The sequence below is a fragment of the Salminus brasiliensis genome, chromosome 2, assembly GCF_030463535.1.
Source record: "Salminus brasiliensis chromosome 2, fSalBra1.hap2, whole genome shotgun sequence".
In the NCBI taxonomy this organism is placed as follows: domain Eukaryota; kingdom Metazoa; phylum Chordata; class Actinopteri; order Characiformes; family Bryconidae; genus Salminus; species Salminus brasiliensis.
In genome coordinates this window covers 27,108,915-27,129,465 of record NC_132879.1, presented here as the reverse complement: position 1 = coordinate 27,129,465, position 20,551 = coordinate 27,108,915, and the positions used below count along the sequence as shown (strand labels likewise).

At 40.0% G+C, this 20,551-nt stretch overlaps 2 protein-coding genes across 3 annotated transcripts; both read left to right on the top strand.

Annotated features, from left to right (window-relative positions):
- Positions 1-69: 69 nt before the first annotated feature.
- On the top strand, positions 70-12,197 carry LOC140549970 (cingulin-like protein 1). Its single transcript, XM_072673757.1, has 18 exons — positions 70-1,174; positions 1,438-1,532; positions 2,072-2,168; positions 2,349-2,450; positions 2,560-2,708; positions 2,838-2,973; positions 3,101-3,313; positions 3,773-3,979; positions 4,273-4,377; positions 4,906-5,058; positions 5,574-5,744; positions 6,175-6,327; positions 7,604-7,693; positions 9,354-9,437; positions 10,072-10,196; positions 10,438-10,546; positions 10,962-11,125; positions 11,638-12,197. Exons 1-18 carry the CDS (start codon positions 140-142, stop codon positions 11,723-11,725), a joined length of 3,276 nt encoding a protein of 1,091 aa, XP_072529858.1. The 5' UTR covers positions 70-139; the 3' UTR covers positions 11,726-12,197.
- A 133-nt stretch (positions 12,198-12,330) lies between these two features.
- Positions 12,331-18,252, top strand: aqp9a (aquaporin 9a). Of its 2 annotated transcripts, none has more exons than XM_072672210.1 (6): positions 12,331-12,561; positions 12,803-12,957; positions 14,221-14,358; positions 14,765-14,883; positions 15,767-15,984; positions 17,308-18,252. In XM_072672210.1, exons 1-6 carry the CDS (start codon positions 12,509-12,511, stop codon positions 17,510-17,512), a joined length of 888 nt encoding a protein of 295 aa, XP_072528311.1. In that variant the 5' UTR covers positions 12,331-12,508; the 3' UTR covers positions 17,513-18,252. The 2 variants fall into 2 exon arrangements, with proteins under 2 accessions (XP_072528311.1, XP_072528312.1); XM_072672211.1 differs by having other exon boundaries at positions 12,333-12,561; positions 12,831-12,957.
- The last annotated feature ends 2,299 nt before the right edge of the window (positions 18,253-20,551 follow it).

Sequence of the window (20,551 nt, the reverse complement as noted above, 5' to 3'; positions counted from 1 at the left end):
TTGCTGTCATTGCTCACTATTGTTTAGTGTCAGCCTGGACAGAAACATACATACACAGAAGATCCCAGAGACTGCGTGCCTATCCTATTGTTTTTTCAGCATCTCCTGTATCCTGGAAGACCTCACACACAAACTCAGAATGGCACTGCATGGAAACAGTGAGCTACAGGATGACCACATGCATCTTGGCGATAATCAGTATGACCAAATTCAAGAGTCGCACGCCGATGGACCAGGATCCTTTGGGTTGAGGGTACAGGTTCAGGGTATACAGGGCCGTCCTTATGTGATTCTAAACGGGCAGGGTCCTCACAAGTCCTCGCAGCCTCCTGCCTACCCAGATGTCTTCTATGAGGATCAGCCACATCAGGAGTATGTTTCAACCATGAATGGTCGAGGTTCCAGCATCTCCAATCCTCTTACGGATTACAGATCAACGAGGCATCTTCAGACAGCGTCTTCAGAGGTTCCTGTGTCCAGCCCAGGCTCTCCCTTGCTAAACTACCAGAGACACCCTGAGCTCCTCAGACCCTATGATCCAAGGTCCAACAGTCTGGACCTACAGAGAGTTCACCATCATGCTGACAATATGGCTGACTCTGACATAAACCAGTGTAGCACAAACTCTTCACCTGTATATGCATCTCACGTTATGGTAAAGAGAGCCAGGATTCCTGTGCCCGGGACAGGGAGGGAAAGAGCCCAGGGCCAGCTTGATTCTGAAGTACCAACAGCAGAAAGTGTACCCTATCGCCCATCACACATTATCTGTAGACTGTCTGTACCTGACTGTGGCAACGAGCACCAACGGTCCTCACAAAGAATCAGCAGAGTTAGACACCGGAACCAAATGGGTCATGAGGAGAAGAGACGATCACAAAGTATTGGAGCGTCCAGTTCTGGTGACTCTTCCAGGACAAGCCCAGTACATGCAGGATTACGAGGAATGGGAGAAGGAGCTGACGCTGTGCCGGCCTCCTCTCGGAATGACACCCTGCTGAGGCTGAAGACAGGAAAGAGCATTTATGAGGCTGATATACGATCTCTGACTGCTGACCAGTTTGAAGAACAGCAGAAGGAAATTGTAAAGCCATCAAGGCCAGGAAGGCCCATCTACAGAATGGAGAGGGCAAAACAAAATGGTGACCACGCTAGCTCAGAGAGGGAGGCACAGGTAAAGTCTTTGTTGCTGTGTCCAAATGTTAATGCTCTTGCTGTCGCTATCTCACTGCCACATTTCTAATGTCTGTACTTCAGTAGTTACATACTTTTTTGTTTATGTCCTATAACATTAATTATTAATTATTTATTATCATAAATTGAAATAGAATTAAAATAGATTAATGTGTAGATAAACAATATTCTGTAGATCTCCTTCAGTATGGGAAAGATTTATTTTTAAGTCCTTATGTGGATTTTTATATGTTCCTGAGTAAGGTTACCCCTGATATTTTGAAAGGACAGCGAGAACTTCTAGACCAGCCAGATGAAGATGCAACTAAACTGGTGCTGTTCAACTACCTCAAAGAAGGGTAAGAACTTAAATATCAAAAATCACATTAGTCAACATAGATTCATAAGATAGATCTTGCGGTGAACTGGTGGGGTTATCTTGTGAAAAAATCTCATTCCACTAAGCTTTAAAGCCTTGTTTGAATCTTTTGATGATGAAAGTTGGGGAGAGCTGTGCTCTTCTATAATCCTCAGATAACGTGATGTTATTTCAGCTGAGTGGACTCAAAAGTCCCAGGCTTTGGAATGTAGGATTTCCAAGCCCGAGTCTGAACGTTCCACATTAGCAGTTGAGCCCTTTGTGGTGATTCACATTTTACAGATGTGAAATACATATCTAAACATCTCCAATAAAAAAAGCAAACTATATTGATTCATTATTTTAGAATGGGTATTCAGGCCCCAGACCGAGATGTTCATGTACTGCTAAAGACAGTGAACCAAATGTCCCTCAAGCACAAACAGGATCATATCTGTGATATGGTGAACAACCTTCTCGTTTAAATGTATTGTATGTATTTGCACACTATGCTGTATATATTTGCACACTGGCCTACAGGAGTGGCGAAGGTGATGAGATCATCAGGCAGAAGGTGAATCTGTTGTTTGAGAAGATCCAGATGTTGAGGTCATGTGCTGTCCAGAACATGGAGGAGGTAAGGGATGATGCGGCCACTGATAGATCAGTGTTCAGGGTTTTTCATCCCTTGAAAAACAAGTGTGGATACTGATATATTAGACATATTTGTAATTCTAATCATCTTGTTGATGTGAGCAAAGAAAAAATGTGAGAAATGTGAGAAAACCATTGTCATGGAATTGTGTTTTGAGTTTAGCTGTCTGACTCAGTGGCTGAAATAAAGAAGCTCCAGGACAAAAAGACAGCACTGGAGAGCGAGGTTACTCAGCTTAAACAACAACTGGAGGAGGAAATCAAGGTAGTTATTAATCCGTGTCAATTGTGGTGAGATCTCACAAGTAAACAATGTGAAGTTTTGTACGGCGTTTTGTCGTATTCCTAACTGTAGCTTGTATTTGTCTTCACAGAACCGAGAGAGCCTGTCAGAGACAAGTGAGAGGAGTACAGAGGAACTGAAGAAGCTGCAGGACAAGTTATGTAGAAGTGAACAGGAGCAAGTATCCCTTCGTCAGCGACTTACTGACATGGAGAAAGAACTGCAAGTCTCACTTGAAAAGTAAGTAATTTTCATGTACAGAGCTTTACAAGTGCTGAATGACAACCCCTGCCTGCTTGTTCCTGTCACACTAAAAGAACTGTTTCATGCAGATGTGTATCTGTGTATCCGCTGTTTTGTGTACGCCAGACTCTTACAGATAAAGAGGGAGCGAGAACAGTATCGGGCAGAGACGAAAGGTTTGCAGCAACAGCTTTCAGACATGCATGATGAGCTGGACAGCACTAAAAGCACTGAGCAGGGGGAGAGAGAAATCATTCTACAGGTTAGAGACCCCTTAGAGTCACAAACAGTGATACATCAGTGCACCTGCTTCTTTTTACCTTCATTTTGTTTTGCTAAAAAGTGTTGCCCATTGTTTATTCAAGTCTGGCTTCATTTTCCCCCCTCAGGAACTTGCTAATTTACGCATGGAATTCCAGGAGCTGCAGCAGGTGCAGGAGGAGCAGGAGGAGCTGCTGCGCTGGAAGGAGAGGGAACTCACTGCCTTAAAGGGGGCTCTAGAAGAGGAGATCTCAGCCCATGCAAAAGAACTAGAAACACTGAAGGAGCAACACAAAGAGGAGGTGCAGAAACTACTCAAGGCCATTGAAGATGCTAAAGAGGCAAGTTGAAACCACATAGAGTTACTATGAAATATATTATTTTAATTACAATACACTACATTGTATGTTCACTGAACATATTATCACTGTCTTGCTAAACTTGTATTTCCAAAATGGCAACCTTATAGGAGAAGGACCTTCTTAACTTTGGGTAGAAGTCAATGTAAAATGATTTTATTCCAAGTCATTTTGGAGCATTTCTATTGGTAATATTGAAACCAATGTAAAGAGCAACTGTCAAATTCAAATGATGTCAAAATGGCAAAAATTACAATTAATTACATTTCTGTAACACATTTACATTTCATTAATATGCTCATTACACCAATGAATATGCACTTCCTTACCAGCAGTTTGTTTCTTACCACATCAGTGTCTGACAGAAAAAAACTCGTTGCTTTGAGTTAGCAACCATGAGCGACTCAGCTTTCTCTCTCTCTCTCTCTCTCTCTCTCTCAGGGCATGGCAACTCTGGGACATCAAAAATCAGAGGTGGAGGCTGAACGAGGAGCAAGTAGGGCCCAGGTCCAGGAGCTCACCTTGGCTAAAGAGCTGCTTCTCAGCCAGGTCCGTAGCCTGGAGACTCAAATCACTACCCTCAGCAACATCATACAGCAGGCAAAGAACCAAGAGAGCCAACTCAGAGAACGTCTGGACATGCTGATGGTGAGGGAGGGAATGTGTTTGCATCTTAACATCAGTATTTATAGATTTGGCACTGATTATTATTCAGTTATTAATTCAGTACCTATTGTGAATTATTCAGCAACTGCTATGTATGCTATGAGAGTAGTGTAAGTAGTGTAAGAGAAGTGTAAGGAACCGAAATGTGAGCCCACATACTTTTGGGGCTTTAAAAGATTACCTCACACATATTTTATTTCCCTATTATCTTCATATATTGAATATCCCCATTCCTTATTTAAAAGAATAAGAATAACATTAGTGTGGTTAACTAGGAAGAGAAGGAGAGGCTTGAGGAGGAGTTTTCAGAGGTGCGACAGCAAGAAGAGGACATGTGTGGTGCTAACAGAGCTCTGACCAGACACCTGGAGGACACACAGGTCAGACACAAGTGCATAATATGCTCCTGTACCTGCAGACACACCTAAACATATCACATAAAACAGATACTGTTGTATTAGAGGTGAGTATACTGTTGCTGTCGGACAAAAACATGAATCTCCATTTTTGCCATTTTTGACTTTTTGATGTAAAGTGATTCTGCTGTTCTTGTGTCATGATGAATGGACCAATAGAAATGCTCTAAAAATATTTGGAATAAAATATTTTTACATTGACTTCCATTGAAAGTTAAGATTTTTCATTCTCCTGTAAAGTTGCTATTTTGGAGATACAAGGTTTTTGTCTGACAGCAACAATATCTAGAAAGTTCACAATAGAGTTTTTTTTTTTACATTAATTTCCTTATTCTCCTTATTCGAGTGTTCTCTGAGTAATCAGGAACTGTAAAATGGTTATTGTACTTTGTACATAGCATTGCATTTCTCCATATGCCATATCCAAAATAGTTTGACTGAATTAGACATGGTCTTTCTTTGCAATGAAATCCGTCATCTCCCTGCTTGTAGAGTGAGCTGACCAAGCTGAACTGTGAGCACCGGCAACTGAAGGAGAGATTGAAGGAGGAGGAAAGGCAAGTAGAGGTGCTTAGGAAGAGCAAGAGGGAGCTGGAAGAGGAAAGGAGGAAGCAAGACAGAGCTTTTGAGAAAATACAGGAAGAGGTGAGGGGAAATTAAAGCAGCGTTAAGTGAGAACTGATATTCCTTGCTACTGGGGTCCCTCTACAGTCAAGAAGTATAATTCGCACTTTGAGGCACCACTGATGGACACGCTTTACACATGCAATTCTAGACAAGCTGTGAGATACAAAGACATCACCGAAAGTGATAGAAGCATGTAGACTGATGCAGTAGAGTAATATCACAGGAATTACACCAATATGGCTCAGGTTGTGCAGCGTTACACAGTTCTGTCCTGACAGCTTTACCAAAGTTACATAGTGCAGAAACCGGTGGTCTGTTATTTTAAGGTACAAATTTTGCATGCTACGTCACATGTTTCTTTAGGTGATTTACATAAATGGAGAGCAACAAAAACACAATAAAGGGTGTCAAATATTTATTTTAACAGGCATTTGAACAGATGAATAGTAAGAAAATACTGTTTAATAGAAAGAGTTGCACTTAACAATTCCATTCCACTTTCTCTTTTCCTTCCTCTTTGCATGTTTATGTAGATGAATGCAGTGCTAACAGCTTCAGAGAGAGAAACTCAGAGATTGCAGGATCAAGTGGATGAAGCCAGAGAGCAGAGCCTCAAGGAGCTCAGTGTATTGCGCACACAGCTACGCAACTCACAGGCTGAGCTGGAGAAACACACACACGCTGCAGAAGAGTGTCAAAAAAAGGTATTATGTGAACATAAACACACCCACCCACACACACACACAGTATATGTACACACACTGCTGGGTGTGGTCAGACAATTGTCATCTGGTACCAATTATTGACCCTGGGAATAAAATCACTGAGTTGCTGCCAAAAAGGCGATAGAGGTAAGAGTAGTATAGTAAACAATCTGTGGATGAGAATTCTGTTTAGTTTTAAAGACACCAAGCAGGATTATCCACTGGAAACTGTATGTTATAGTAAATAGAAAAGATGTATGATAAATGTAGAACTTCCACATTTATATTCCACATGTATATGACCATAGCAGCAAGCTCTTAGTAAAACATTTACTATTTAGTCTATTGTTTTGTACTTGTGCGTGTGTGTGTGTGTGTGTGAGAGAGTGAGTTACTTAGTGCACTGCTTTGTCTTTGTGTGTGTGTGCAGCTTTGTGGATTGGAGGCTGAGTTGGCTCAGCGTGAGGGGGAGTTAGAGCAGGCTGAGTTAAAGTGCAAGCAGCTGGAGAAGAAAGTGGAGGAGCTGCAGGAGGGCAGCAGAATGACACATGATGACCAAGACAGACATATGAAACTAATGGAGGTACAAACACACACATACAAATTTATATTTATACTCACAGTAAAAAGAATTGCCCAGATATTCATACAGTGATGTTTCGCTGTTGTTTTGTTGTACACCAAAGCTAAAGTCTTTCAAGCTCAGTTTTTCCTAACTCCACACATCTTTTGTCCCATGTTTATTTTGACAGGTTAATTACAACTATTGTAAACACACACATTCATTTCAGCTCTTATTAACTGCATGATTATTAAATGGCATACAAACTCTGCATTGTTCAGCAAAGAGGTGCCAATAATATTCCATTGTGGTGAACCAATTTTGGTCCGAAAGGTTCAAATGAAACCAAAGACATCAAGAAAGGAACTGGTAAGGTGTGGAGCTGGAGACATTAAGTGTCTACATTTGCCATTAAGAGACTGCAACATCACCCTTGCATGGGTGGGTGTGACCCACACATAACCCCCCTAACACACCCACATACTGTAAACATTCAACATGATGTCATTTGATGGCAAAATAAAAGAAGGAACAGTAGACTAGGGGCCTCATATAAACAATGCAAACTCCTTACTAGGAGCACAAAGGTCACATATATATATATATATATATATATATATATGTGTCTTTTTATATTTTTATATCTGTCTTTTTGCCACTCACTGGGTGTGGCCATAGTGACTCCCACATGTCACATCAGATGCATACCCTCTATAGGAAAACTTTGTAGTTATTTGTATAATTACAGACTGCTGTTAAAAGCGCAGGTAGTATATGGGTGATGGGTCATTCTCACCTTCAGTAACACTGTCATGGTGGTAGTGTACTAGTGTGTTTTTTGCTGCTACGAGTGGATCAGACACAGCAGTGCTGCTGGGGTTTTTAAGCACTGTCCACTATATTAGACGCCCCCACCTAGTTGGACCACCTTGCTCATCTGTTGCTGCAGTTTGTTGCCTTCATCATAAGTCACAAGACACTGCCACAGGACACTGTTGGCTGTTTCTGGTTGGTGGACTATTCTTAGTCCAGCAGTGACACCACCACCACGTCCATGTTACTGTGCAGTGCTGAGAATGATCCACCACCCAAAAACATACATTTATATTTATATATATATATATATTTATATATATATATATATATATATATATATATATATATATATATATATATATATATACACTATTTTAATTGCATTAGTATGCATAATTATATATTCTGTTGTCATATAAAATTTCCCGTATAGTGACCTTATTCATTTCCTGTGATAATATTGCATTTTGTGTGTGTTTAGGCACGGGTGGCTCAACTGCAGGAGGCTCTGGCAGAGGAACGTAGCGGCGGCGACTCACTGATGCAGAGAATGGAGAGAGTCGGAGAGCAGGTGTGTACATTACTGCACACAGCTCTATTAATGAGAAACACATCAAATCTATCACAACTACCATATTAGCTGTTATTAGCTATATTAGCTGGTATATATATCTATTATTTACCATTCTGGAGATTGTCCTCCAGACCTTTTAACACAGACCTTTGTTCACATGTGCTTGAGACCTGATTATAACATTTGTAGATATTATCTGCTCAGGACTGACAGGATTTACTGCTGCTTTGGTTTTTCTCTCTGCTTTATTTTACCCCCTTTACTTTTTTAGCCTAAATAATGATAAACTGTCCTAGATATGATTGTCCATGAGGCCAGTGCAACAAAGTTACCTAACATTGACCCTAGTAACTGATTACAGGGCATTTTTAAGTAAATTCAACTTAGGATAACTAAGATGTTCCCCTAATTTTTTATTTAGTTTGGTCAACAGTTCATTTTGAATTAGCATCAAAAATGTATGACCTTCTCACTCTTGATGAGCAGGCAGTTAAGATTGTTGTGTCACTTAAGGGCAATGAATTGACACTACATGAAAACACAGTTCTGAGTAAAGATCTTGAGCCATCTAACTCCTTGCTTGATAAGCACCAGGATGTTTGTATCCCCTCAACACAACACCTCTTTGTGGTCAGAAGTCTGAGAAAAAGGGGAGTTGTAAACTGCACTGAAGAGTACAAGTTAAGGGGGAGAAACAACTCATGTGTTTTTGACCAAACTAAGATGCAGAACTTAAAAAATGTGAGTTAGAGCAACTTGAGGAAGTTGCTTTAACTCAAATAACCCTCTGTAATCAGTTACTATATTGTTTAACTTGCCTTTAATTTTTTAAAATATTTATTAAGATATATTTCAATCCCACTTTCAGGCCCAATTAAAGCTATTGTGTGTCTCATAAACAAAAGTATGTCTACCTTATCAAACTTCAGATTGCTGTTGAGGCTTGTCTTAAGGCAAAGTAGTGGGGCATAAGCTGAGTCTTACAAAGGGCTTCTCTGAAATGAGTGTTTACTTTTTTTTTTAAATCCTACAGTCAGCAAATAAGCTCGGAAATACTGGTTTGTAAGCTAACACACACCTTCTCTCAGCAGCTCACATATCACTAGACATGTTGATTCAACAAACCTATGAAATCTTAAAAGGTGGAGGTCTCTCCTTTATGCTCTTCTTTTCTCTGGTTCTCTGTTGCTCTCTCTTTCTGTCTTGTCTGATTCTAACAGACAGGCATAACAGGGCTAAGTGTGTTAATTGCTAACTGATCCGAGTTCAGCTGCTAATGCACTCCAAGCCCCTGACCCCATTTAGGGCCCATCTAACAAAGAGTAGCGACCATAGCTATTTTTGGTAACCATTGAGTGTTGGCCTCAAACTAAAGCTCCTCAGTTGAAATCTTGATGAAGTTGGCTTAATGGAGCACTGCCTGTCATGTTTGTATAGTAGGTTAGTAGTCCATGTTGTAAAGAGAACCATGTAGCATTTAAAGGAGCACTTATTTGGGTGTGTTTATATTTTATGCGGTTGATCCTCTTTTCCTCAGCACTACATTCTTATTACAGTAGTAAAAAGGCACTTTTTTGTTCATTAGTTCATTTTTGTTGTATTTGCTCGCCCTGCTTACACAAGTGTGTGACTGTGTGTGTATGTATCCTTCTTACAGGTAGAGCAGGTAAGAGCAGAGTTGTTGCAGGAGCGAGCTGCTCGGCAGGATCTGGAGTGTGACAAGATCAATTTGGAGAGACAGGTAATGAGCCACAAACAAATTACGTCAAATAAACAAATAGACAAATACACACAGTAATTGTGTTCATGTGACATATTTAATTAGTACTGGTACTATTAAATAATGTTCTATTGAACACAGTCAAATCAGAATATTATGACCACCTCTGGTTTGGAATGAACTCAGACCATTATATCAGCTCCATTAACCATACAGGAGCACTCTGTAGTTCTATAATTACAGACTGTAGTCCATCTATTTCTCTACATACTTTGGTAGTCTTCTTTCAGCCTGTTCTCAAATGGTCAGAACCCCACAGGACCGCAGCACAACACACACTAACACACCACCACCATGCCAGTGTCACTACAGGGCTGAGAATGACCCACCACCCAAATACTACCTGCTCTGAGGTGACCTTGTGGGGTCTTGGCTGTTAAAGAATAGGGTGACAAGGAGGTTAACAAAGTATCCAGAGAAACAGATGGACTAGAGTCTGTAATTATAGAACTACAGTGTCAGGTGTAGGAAGTGGAGCTGATATAATGAGCAGAGTTCATTACAAGCCAGGGGTGGTCATAATATTCTGATATGATTGTGCATTAAATGTTTGAATGTCATTGTCTGATGCAGACTCATTGTAATCTTTGTCTAGAATAAAGACCTGAAGTGTCGAATATCCCACCTAGAAGGCTCTCAAAGGTCAGGTCAAGAGGGTCTCGTTTCCAGACTGGAGTTTCGTATTCAGGAGCTGGAGGAGAGACTTCTGGAAGAGGAGAGGTGAAAATTCATACACACAGAAGCACAGTAGCTTAAACCTCTCCTTTGTCACTTATATTTAGATGTTTTAGTTTGTGTGTGATGATTTGCATATGGATTGACATAAAATGTGATTTGATTTAACAATGTCTAAAAATGCCTTTCTTTATCAGACCCAGAATGGTAGATTTTTACTGTGCAATATTTAATGTATTTGAGGTGGTCTTATGTGTACTCCAATAGTGCCCCATCTTATGTGCAGAGACAGTAACACTTTGCAGCAGGCAAACCGTAAGCTTGAGAGAAAGATGAAGGAGATGAGCATGCAGGTGAATGATGAGCAGCTTTCTTTGCAGAACCAGAGGGACCAGGTGAGAGCCAGCAAACTTTCTACTTGGATCATGCTGCACTGCCCTTTACACTTACATGGGAACTCATAACTGTCACAACTTGCTGTATTACAAAAACAACACATACTTACATTTCTAGTTCAGTCTTACTCTTGGCTGGAGATGTGAAAACTCTTAGAACTAGTTGCTTTTCAAATCCTGAGATGGACCTGGTTCACATCTGCAAATAAAAAGGGGGAAGTCAACAGAATACACTTCTGTTAAGAGACTGATAACCCCTAGTTCAAATATGAAATGAAAAATACCACATTTTCATTTTTTTTAAATAACAAATCTGTAGTATTTTTCCTAGGCTAGCAGCTGCCTAGACGTTCAACTGTAGATATGTCAGATCCCCTTCAAAAGTGCATTGCTCTTTCTTAAACTGCTCTTTCAGTTGACTCTGCGACTGAAGACAGTAAAGAGGCAGCTGGATGAGGCAGAGGAAGAGATAGAAAGGCTTGAACACAGCAAAAAGAAACTCCAGAGAGAACTAGACGATCAGCAGGAGACCAACGAGCAACTTCAGAGCCAGCTCACAACCCTGCAGACTGAGCTCAGGTCAGACATCAAACACATATATACATCAGATAGTAGGATGTACTAGATTTTGTTCTATTTCAGAGATATCTGATCAAAATTATATTAAACTGTCAAACAATGTAGATCATTTTGCTGTAGTATCTTCATAGATGATATTATGATGATTGATGGGCTTCCCCTACAGTCGGGAAGTGTAAGTCACTTAGCCACCACTAAAAGACATTTTTCTGGACGTGTTGAGAGATATAGAACATCACAGAGTGAAAGACGCATGTGGACTGGTACAATGATACTACAGGATCTTAGACAAATATGACTCTGGTTATGCAGTGTTATGCAGTTCTTGTGTTCATTATCCTGCTCACTTTACATAGTGCAGTTAGCAGCATGCTGAGCCCAATGACAGTCACTTTTCAGTCAGTGAAGCATCTCAGTGACTTTGAAGCTGTTATTTTAACGTAGAAATGCTACACTGTGTTGCTTTATTCCTTCATTAGCACTTAAGCTATGTATGCATTTCTTTCATCTAGGCGTAAGAAGAAACCAGTTCTAAAGAATCTGGATGATGATGATGATGATGATTATGATGACGAAGACGGGAATGTGAGCTCAGCATGAGGGACTTAAAAAAAAAAAAAAAAATCTGACTTATTACTGTATATTAATATTAATATAAATTATTGTCTTGTGAATTTTACCCTCTTTGCTGTTGAACATAACTTATACGGTCAAGCAAACATCTTTTGTTTTTATCTTTTTACTGAACTGTGTATCATAAATTGTGAACCTGCCTCTGACTAACCAGTGAGTTGTGAGAGAGTGTGATCTTCTGCCTCCCTCTGGCAATACAAGGGAAGTGCATTGCTGCCGGAATATTACTTACTTTCAGTTTTGTTACTGCCTAAAACTATATTACTAAACTCAGGGAAGGATTTAATTACAGTTCACTAACTTTAGTGTGTAGGTGTCTCATATCTGTCTTTTATCAGACCATACAGGCCATGTGACTACAAAATATTATTCATTAATTTAAATAAAGAAAATATAAAGGAAATTATGCCTATTCGTCAATTTATTGTAAGTCTGCACAAACTTAATCAACACATAAGGACTGTGTTTGAATACCATGCTATTAGTCTTAATACAATCAACCAGTAGTTGACAGTGTTTGGATCCAGTCTCATCGGTCTACACATTCAATAGGACGAGATGAGGCAGCTCTAACAGATCAATGACCCATGCTAGGACCGCTCAGTCATGCTGGGGTGGGGGGGCGTGTTAATGTGGCTGAGCTTAAACCTAGTCAGACAATTTGTGTTTGACTGGACCAGAGAAGAGCGTGTTCCTGTGAGAAGGAAAGCGAGCCAGAGAGAACCATGAAGCAGCACTGTGCTCTGAAACATGGCATTTTTAAAGAGTTCTTGGCAGAATTTCTTGGAACGTTTGTCCTGGTGGTGAGTATTCAATTCTAATCTATTTAATGAGGATGAATCTACTGAACATAATGACACACATAGTCCACTCATTAAAGGGTAGCCTGAATCCTTCTGCAAGAATGGCTAGTAGATTCTTCATACACACAAAAATAAATATGGGTCTTTTAGCTGGTTTAGCCTCGATTGATTGTTAATATGCTTTCTTGGTTTATGATACAATTTATTTAAAGGGACATTTGAACCATCATCTTTTCTGCAGTGTAACTGTCTTCTGTCTCTGGTGTCAGTTATTTGGCTGTGGATCTGTTGCTCAGACAGTCCTGAGCAGGAATACACTGGGCGAGTCTCTAACTATTCACCTTGGCTTTACAACTGGGCTCATGATGGGTGTCTATGTGGCTGGCGGAGTTTCAGGTAAACACACAACCTTTCTAACTTGAACCTAGAAAGCTGTTTGACCTGGGTGCATGAATTTGAGCAACACATCTCCAAACACTTGTTTTAGCTTTTCAGGCTCTAAAATCACAAATCTTGATGGATCTTAAAATGTACTGAAATGTGCTTAAACTGGACTGGTGTAAATAGGTTTAGTACTCTATTGATTTATAAGTGTGTGTGTGGTGGTGGCGGAAAGAATGTCTTGTGAGAGATTAGAGGAAAAGCATTGACATTCCTGACTTGCTTCTTGGAACCATCAATAAATCAATGATGGCCATTGTCAAGTTATATAAGTGGCATGACTTATACATTGTGATGGTGTATCCTGTTAGGTGTGTTAGGTGTTCTTGTTTTAAGCCTAATTATCTTTTAGATCTCTCTAATTAAACAGTGTATGATATCATCACTGTCATGCAAAAACACTACATCTCCATTTTTGCTGTTTTTCATGTTTTGACATCATTTTAATCTGACATTCCCATGATGAATGGACCAGTAGACTTTACATCAACTTCCATTGAAATAATTCTGCATGACATGTCAGATGTGTATGTGGTGTATTGCTTGTTTATTAACATGAAAGATGAACCGATTTGCTTCATGTGTTTCTTTTGTTTTATGGGACACATTTATTCTTTTGTTTATTTACCCCTTTACCATTTATAAACTGTTGATTTCTATATGCCGTTCCAGTTGGTTCTCGTGAATGGATAATTGGATAAATAAATGGATTTTTTTAGGCCTAGCCAAACCTTCTCTGCCTTTCTTTGAGAGGTCACATGCAGCCTGAGGCGAAAAACACCCAGCATTCTGACAGCCACATTGATCTACACACACACTCACTGCATGTACACTAGCTCTGGTGAGCAACCCTGGCCCCAGTATATATATATTTGTTTCTGTCAGAAATGTTGTAACCATCGGTTCAGTTTCAATGGCATAACACAGTAATTAGTTAGCATTATTTTCAGCTTTTAAATCTTTTACGATCTTATGTTGACATACATGTCATTATTTTTTTTCTGTTCCTTTGCTAAATTTAACAAACAAATCTAATAATACAAATATTTTAAACAAATTAATAAAAGTAAAGTGTACTGAATTGTGCAAACTTTACATTATATTTTCACTTGAAAAATAAACAAAACTTTTTAGTTGACCAGGACCTTTTCATACGACTGTAATCTAATATAATGAGTCTATTGTAATTATCTGCTGTTTTTTATTACTGTACACCAGGAGGTCATTTGAACCCAGCTGTGTCATTGGCCATGGTCATACTTGGAAAACTGAAGATCTGGAAGTTTCCTATTTATGTAATCGCTCAGTTCCTGGGTGCCTTTGCTGGAGCAGCTGGAGTTTTTGGGCTGTATTATGGTGAGTGGGATTAGAGAGGCTCGTACACACAGACATTCTCTATAGTCCTTCATGCGAGGAGATCCTTACCTATTAGGAGATACCTACAGCAAGAATATGGTATAAACTCATCACTCAATTCGCATTTAGTGATACACACACAAAACTAAACATTATCAGCAGGGTATTCTGACGATTGCTACATTATTCATGTACCTATGTTGACTGAAGGTCAGAAATAACCTTGGCCGTATTTAGTCAACAAGTAACTTCTGCTATAAATAAAGGTATCCAGCATTCAGCGTTCAGACTGATGTTACTAAAAGTTGTCCATTTTTGTTGATACATGATACAGAATTAAGGTCATCCAAGGTGGCTTTACATTTTAATACAATTAATACCAAGTGTAACAAGCATGTTTCTGCAGATGCCTTCATGGATTTTACCAGTGGGATACTGTCAGTAACTGGCATCAATGCCACAGCACACATTTTTGCCTCCTATCCTGGACGACATCTCACTGTACTTGGAGGATTCGTAGACCAGGTGACTTCTTCCACAGATTAATGGCAATATTCTGGGATCTGCTTTTCCATTGTAGTCCTTTTAGCAAGTTATCAACTATATTCTCACCAGAATTTGGAAATTGGTCCATTTATTGAACATTTTATAAAGTATAGGGAATGTTTTAAAAAGCAGAATGAGCAGGTTGGGAGGACAGATGCCAACTTGAGCAGTGAGACAAGATTCAAGGTCTGCTAGGCTTGGTCTGCATGACAGATTCCCAACAAATGTTTGACCTTTTTAGTACATCACAGTTATTTGTCCACTATATTCCATAATTGAGGGTCTGGCCAATTCATGGTGCCAAGACAAAAATCTAAAGGTGCTTGTATGTCACTAGCCAAGTCAGAAACATTAAACTTATCAGAAATACAAATTTACAGCAGTCAAAACAAAGGGAAAATGGTGATGAATATAGACAGGTTAGCCCATTTAACCTCAGGTTAGCAAACATTTTGTTCTGTTTTTTAGGGAACTTGGCTAATGTGTATCGATTAGCTTCTTTATTCTCTGTACATCCACCAATTAGCTGATTTTAGGTCCCAGTGACCTACTTCTGCCTGTTACTCACAGAACAGTCATGTAATTGTCTTAAATTGACCATGGAGGTGTACACTAGGTTAGTAGGATTCACAAATGAGGTTGCACAAGTGTAAGTGCTACAGATACTAGATAACCTACACATACGGATCCATTCCCCATTATGTACATAAATACCAAGGTATCTCAAGTACTTGGTTATGCTTCAGAAGTCACCAAATACTGATTTAAGGCAAATACTTCTCTTCTGACACACTAGCAGTCTCAAATCAGACTTGAATGATGAATAAAACCAAACCAGTAATGCACTTTTTTGTTCCTGCAGGTGATTGGAACAGGTATGCTGGTGCTGTGCATCCTGGCCATAACCGATGGCAAAAATATAGGAGCTCCTAAAGGAGTGGAGCCTCTGGCCATTGGCCTGATCATCCTGGGCATTAGTGTCTCAATGGGGATGAACTGTGGATACCCACTCAACCCGGCCAGAGACCTAGGGCCTAGACTCTTTACTGCTGTGGCTGGCTGGGGCATGGAGGTGTTCAGGTAATGCTCTCAATTCCAGCTGTTGTTGTTTCTTAATATAATTAGTTCTGAGTGGTGTTGATAATATTTCATATCACAGTATTTTTCAAATAGATCATGATGTCATGGTAATTGATGACATTAAGGTAAGCGCTAATTAGGATGATAACCAAGGGAACCTTACGCAGTGTATTTCTATAAGCACAACAAGAACTGACTGGACTAATGGTACATGAAACACTCTGCTGTGAAGTCTGTCAGACTTCTGTCATACACTACTGCATCGTGCCTCTCCATGATTAAACCAACAGAAATGCATTAAAAACAAATATTGCACTACTATCAGACTGATGCTGCAGTGAAAATAGGCAAAATTTCCATTGTAAAAGTGTACTTAAACAAAAAGCTGGTCTCGGACTTTGCACAGTACTGAAGCTTTATTCTTCCAATTCATTAATTGGCATATGCAAATCTGAAGAAACGTTGATGTAGTCTGCACAAACTGTGACTACTCTAGTTTTATAGCATCTTCTATATCCAAAGTGGATTCACAATACAAAGTACTTGGACTAGTATACTTAATAGTGCGAACTTGGCAAGTCCAAACTTCTGAGGACGGGAATATGCATCAATTTTGCAATTGGAGATGACACATAAGTCATCTCCTGATTCTCGATAACATAGGGGGAAAACAAGCGCATTTGCACTGTACTTGGCTAGATGTGAACTTCTAAATGGAACAGTACTCAGGCTGTGACTGATGACATTTTAAAAGTCCACAGATAAGAACGCAGACTGAGAATCACCCAAGGTTTTCCTCTCAGAGGCTGTCACTGTGTAATGAATTTTTAAAACCTTGGCTGCAACATGGCTATACTGACGGCACTGTATTGTCACCTGCACTGCTCTTTAGGGGAACAGCGGTTATTTGAATACAAACTTATAATTTCCTTCTAATAGAATAGGCATGTTGTATTTGCAATTTATTTATTTATTTATTTATTTATTGTTCATATAAGACATTTAGATTTATTGTCAGTCTCTGCATTAGACTTCACCAAGTTACTCCCCACCACCATGAAGCACAAACTGCATTCAGAATGTGAAGCATTTAGTTACTAGTACATGCAGATATTCTATAGGTTAGACCATAAATTCAGTATTTACACATTTACACAATATTATTCATGGAGCTGCTATAAATCATATCTACAAAATAGTGGTATGGGTATGTTTTGCAGAATACATTTCTAAAGCTATTTGTCCATACAAACAAGGTTTTTGGTTATCTGTTAAATGTTGACCCAAATATACTCACATACCTTCATATATTCTTCGCTGCAGCACTGCAGATTACTGGTGGTGGATCCCAGTGGCCGGCCCGTTGATAGGGGGAATCACAGGGGCTGTGGTCTACTTTCTCCTGATAGAGCTCCATCACTCCGACCACTCAGAGCAAACCCACCAAGAACCTGAAGAAGAGGAGGACGAAGAAGAGGAAGAGGACAGCAGTCTGAAGGACAAATATGAAATGATCACCATGAGCTAAAGAGATAACAATTCACTCTGGACTGAATGAAAATATGGAAAAATAGCTGCATTATTTGGCATAGATACCAGGCCATCAGTATAGTTTTTGGGCACTCGCTTCAATTCACTTTCACTGTTGTCAGGAAGTAAACCGAGACAGAAATTCAAATGAAGTAGGCTATTAATAAATAGATCACAAATTTGTCCTGTACAGAAGACACCTCTACATGAATCCCCCTTTTGGGGATACATTTATGAGCTTGGCTAGACGTCAAAGCGGCAAGAGGGGGAAAAAAATCTTGACTGGACTGTGCTCTTCCCTTTGCAAAATGTATTTGCAAGGCTAAATTGTGAAAAGATTGCCAAAGATGTGCCAATAGAGCAATTTAATATTGGGAAAATTAGATTGTTTACTTGTTATTTGTACAATGTTTGTTTATTAAACCTTAAGGTGATGTTTTTATGTTTTGTCTTTTTAATAGAGACCTTCGTAGGAGTATTGATGATTTAAACAGGAACACATAAAGGGTCATAACAGCAGAGAAGTAAAGAAAAGTGGATATAATGTAATGTATTTAAAGAATGGGATGCCTCACAGTGACAAAAATTGAAGGCTCATGGCAGTGTGTATTTCTGTTTAAATGTCCTTATTCATCTTTGCCACCGATTCTCAGTTGTAGAGAATATACAATTTTGTAATTAAGCTTCTCCTGTTAAAATCTTGCTGTAATTTTGCTGAAATAAACATCTGAACTTTTACGGTGAGTGTTAACATTGCTTGTGGTTGTTTTATGGGGCGGCTTGGTGACAGAAAGGACTTTCCTGCCTGTGTCCAGTGAAATTCCTTGCTGGATCCCACATATGATGCTAGTCAAAACTGCTATTGTTGTGCAGCTAAATTGTAGGCTTAGGATGATCTGGACGAGGAGCTGGCCAAGATCTGAAATTCCTGCTTCTGTTGCTAGGCAAGTTCACCCGCTATTCAACTCAAGTCCTGCCACTCCAGTCATCGCTGCCCTTGCTACTTATGACCACAGGTTCCTCCCTGTGACCCTTTTTACAATGAAGAGGATTACGTCAAATAACTTTTTGGCTACTCCTTGGCAGCAAGGCCCAACAGCACAGGACAGCTAATTCTGACACGATATGCTTGGCACCTACCTATCCATGCCCACAGCTGAGGGTGTTGCCCCTCTTTGTCTCACACTGCACCCATAGCCATCACAGATCCCACCAACGAGCACCCACCCAAGGCAGAAGAGTGTCTAGTGCACTGGTCTCCAACCCTTGTCTTAAGGACAAAGACAACCATATTTCACTATTTGTGTTGGACACAGATGGAATTTGGTCTCCGCCTTTCACCTATCCGTTCAGTGAACACACACATCCACACTAGTGAGCAAACACACCCAGTGGACAGTAAGCACACATGTCTGAAGTGGTGGGCAGCCATCCCTGCAGCGCCCGGGAAGCAGAGAGGGTCAAGGGTCTTTCTCAAGGGCTTAAGTGTCAGCTTGCCGAGTCTGGATATCAAACCCAGTTGTCAGGGCCAGTTGTCTGGGTCTAACTCTTTTTGAGTTTGCAGGGGAGGCTCTATCATGGGATCTTCCTTGGGATCACTTCAAGGAATAGTTCAACTCCACCATAGCTGCAGCCCACTGCTATCCCAAAAATGCGTCTTGTTATTCTTGGCCTGTCGGTGCGTATGCAGTGCTGGTTTCTTGTGAAGCACATTAGCCTGGAAGTCTACGCTTTGCCTTCTGGTGTTTTCGCCAGGTTTTAAAATGCAGGATACGCCTGCATTTTACCTGTCTGTCTGGTATGTGCTTTGATCCTGTGTCAGACTCTTGCAACTCCCTTCTTCTACTATACTTATCCAACGCTGTTATATGGTGATCATCTAAATCAAAGACATTCAATTGCATTTTCCAGGTGCAGGTACTGCAAGTTTTCCACTCCTCCCCATCTGGTGTGATGACACACTTGCAAAGCATCCATCAGACCCATAACCTAAAAAACCTGCCTACCAAGGACTCAGCTGTGTTCATTTATTTAAACGACTCTATTTCTGTTGAAATGACTGTTTTTAATATGAACATATGCCTTTAATATTTATTGGTTCCTTAATCTGAATGCGGAAGCAGTTCTTGCTGCTCAGTGCTCCCATGCTATGTCTCTCATCTTCCTCAAAACAAAGGGTTTAGAAGCTGGTGTCCGTGTGAGGTCAGGATAACAACAGCAGCTGGGGAGAGTGTTTAAGCAAGCTGGCCTATAGTCACAGCCATATGCACAACTTGTAAATATTAGCTATGTCACACCAGGAGACAAAGAAGGCATTCAGAGATGCTGGAGTGTGCAGGTGTGTGTGCAGGTGTGTTTAAGGAATAACTCATCCGAGATTGGTATTGTTATCTTTAGGAAGTTTGTACGTTTATCTGACTGGTGGTCTTAGATCAATGTCTTTTGACAGCTACATGGGACCTCCTGTGTGTTAATCTAATATCAGAGGGGTTGAAAGCCCTTTTGTCCTGCCCGGAACGAGGAGCCCACACCACATACCCTTGTCTTCTTCTCTCTCTCTCTCTCTGGGCCACTAGGCAGAGCTAAAGCTAGAAACCATCATGTTTCCCTGTCTTAGAAACTACACAGGTTCTCTTTCAGACTCATGTGCGTCACTGAAGCGGTCATAAAGCTTCAACATTTCCAGACCACACCACTCAGATGTGGTAGTCTGTTTATCCTGACTCTGCTAAGTCAGACACATTTTCCAGTTTAAACCTTATTTTATGTCTCAGATCTTAGATCCCAGAAAGACCTCAGAGCTTTCTCTTGAAGGATTCCAAAAATAGCCATTCTACACCCGCAATTAATAATAAAATAATAAATACATAATAAAAACTGCTCCTCTCATGTGTATATTTCACCTGATTAATGCAAAGGCTTTTACTGAATGATGCACAGGAGAGCTACTCCCATCAACCCAAAGCTGGCATCAAATCTGTTAGTCTCTTTGTCTGTCTCCTTCTCTACTGAACCATCCTGGTGTTTTTTTTTTTTT

Bases quoted from the DNA above. Each gene is read 5' to 3' on its own strand.
- LOC140549970 (XM_072673757.1), top strand. From the start codon at position 140: ATGGCACTGCATGGAAACAGTGAGCTACAGGATGACCACATGCATCTT. The intron at 3,980-4,272 runs GTGAGGGAGGGA...GTGGTTAACTAG, and splicing joins AACGTCTGGACATGCTGATG to GAAGAGAAGGAGAGGCTTGA. The intron at 5,059-5,573 runs GTGAGGGGAAAT...ATGTTTATGTAG, and splicing joins TTGAGAAAATACAGGAAGAG to ATGAATGCAGTGCTAACAGC.
- aqp9a (XM_072672210.1), top strand. From the start codon at position 12,509: ATGGCATTTTTAAAGAGTTCTTGGCAGAATTTCTTGGAACGTTTGTCC. The intron at 12,562-12,802 runs GTGAGTATTCAA...TCTTTTCTGCAG, and splicing joins TTGGAACGTTTGTCCTGGTG to TGTAACTGTCTTCTGTCTCT. The intron at 12,958-14,220 runs GTAAACACACAA...ACTGTACACCAG, and splicing joins TGTGGCTGGCGGAGTTTCAG to GAGGTCATTTGAACCCAGCT.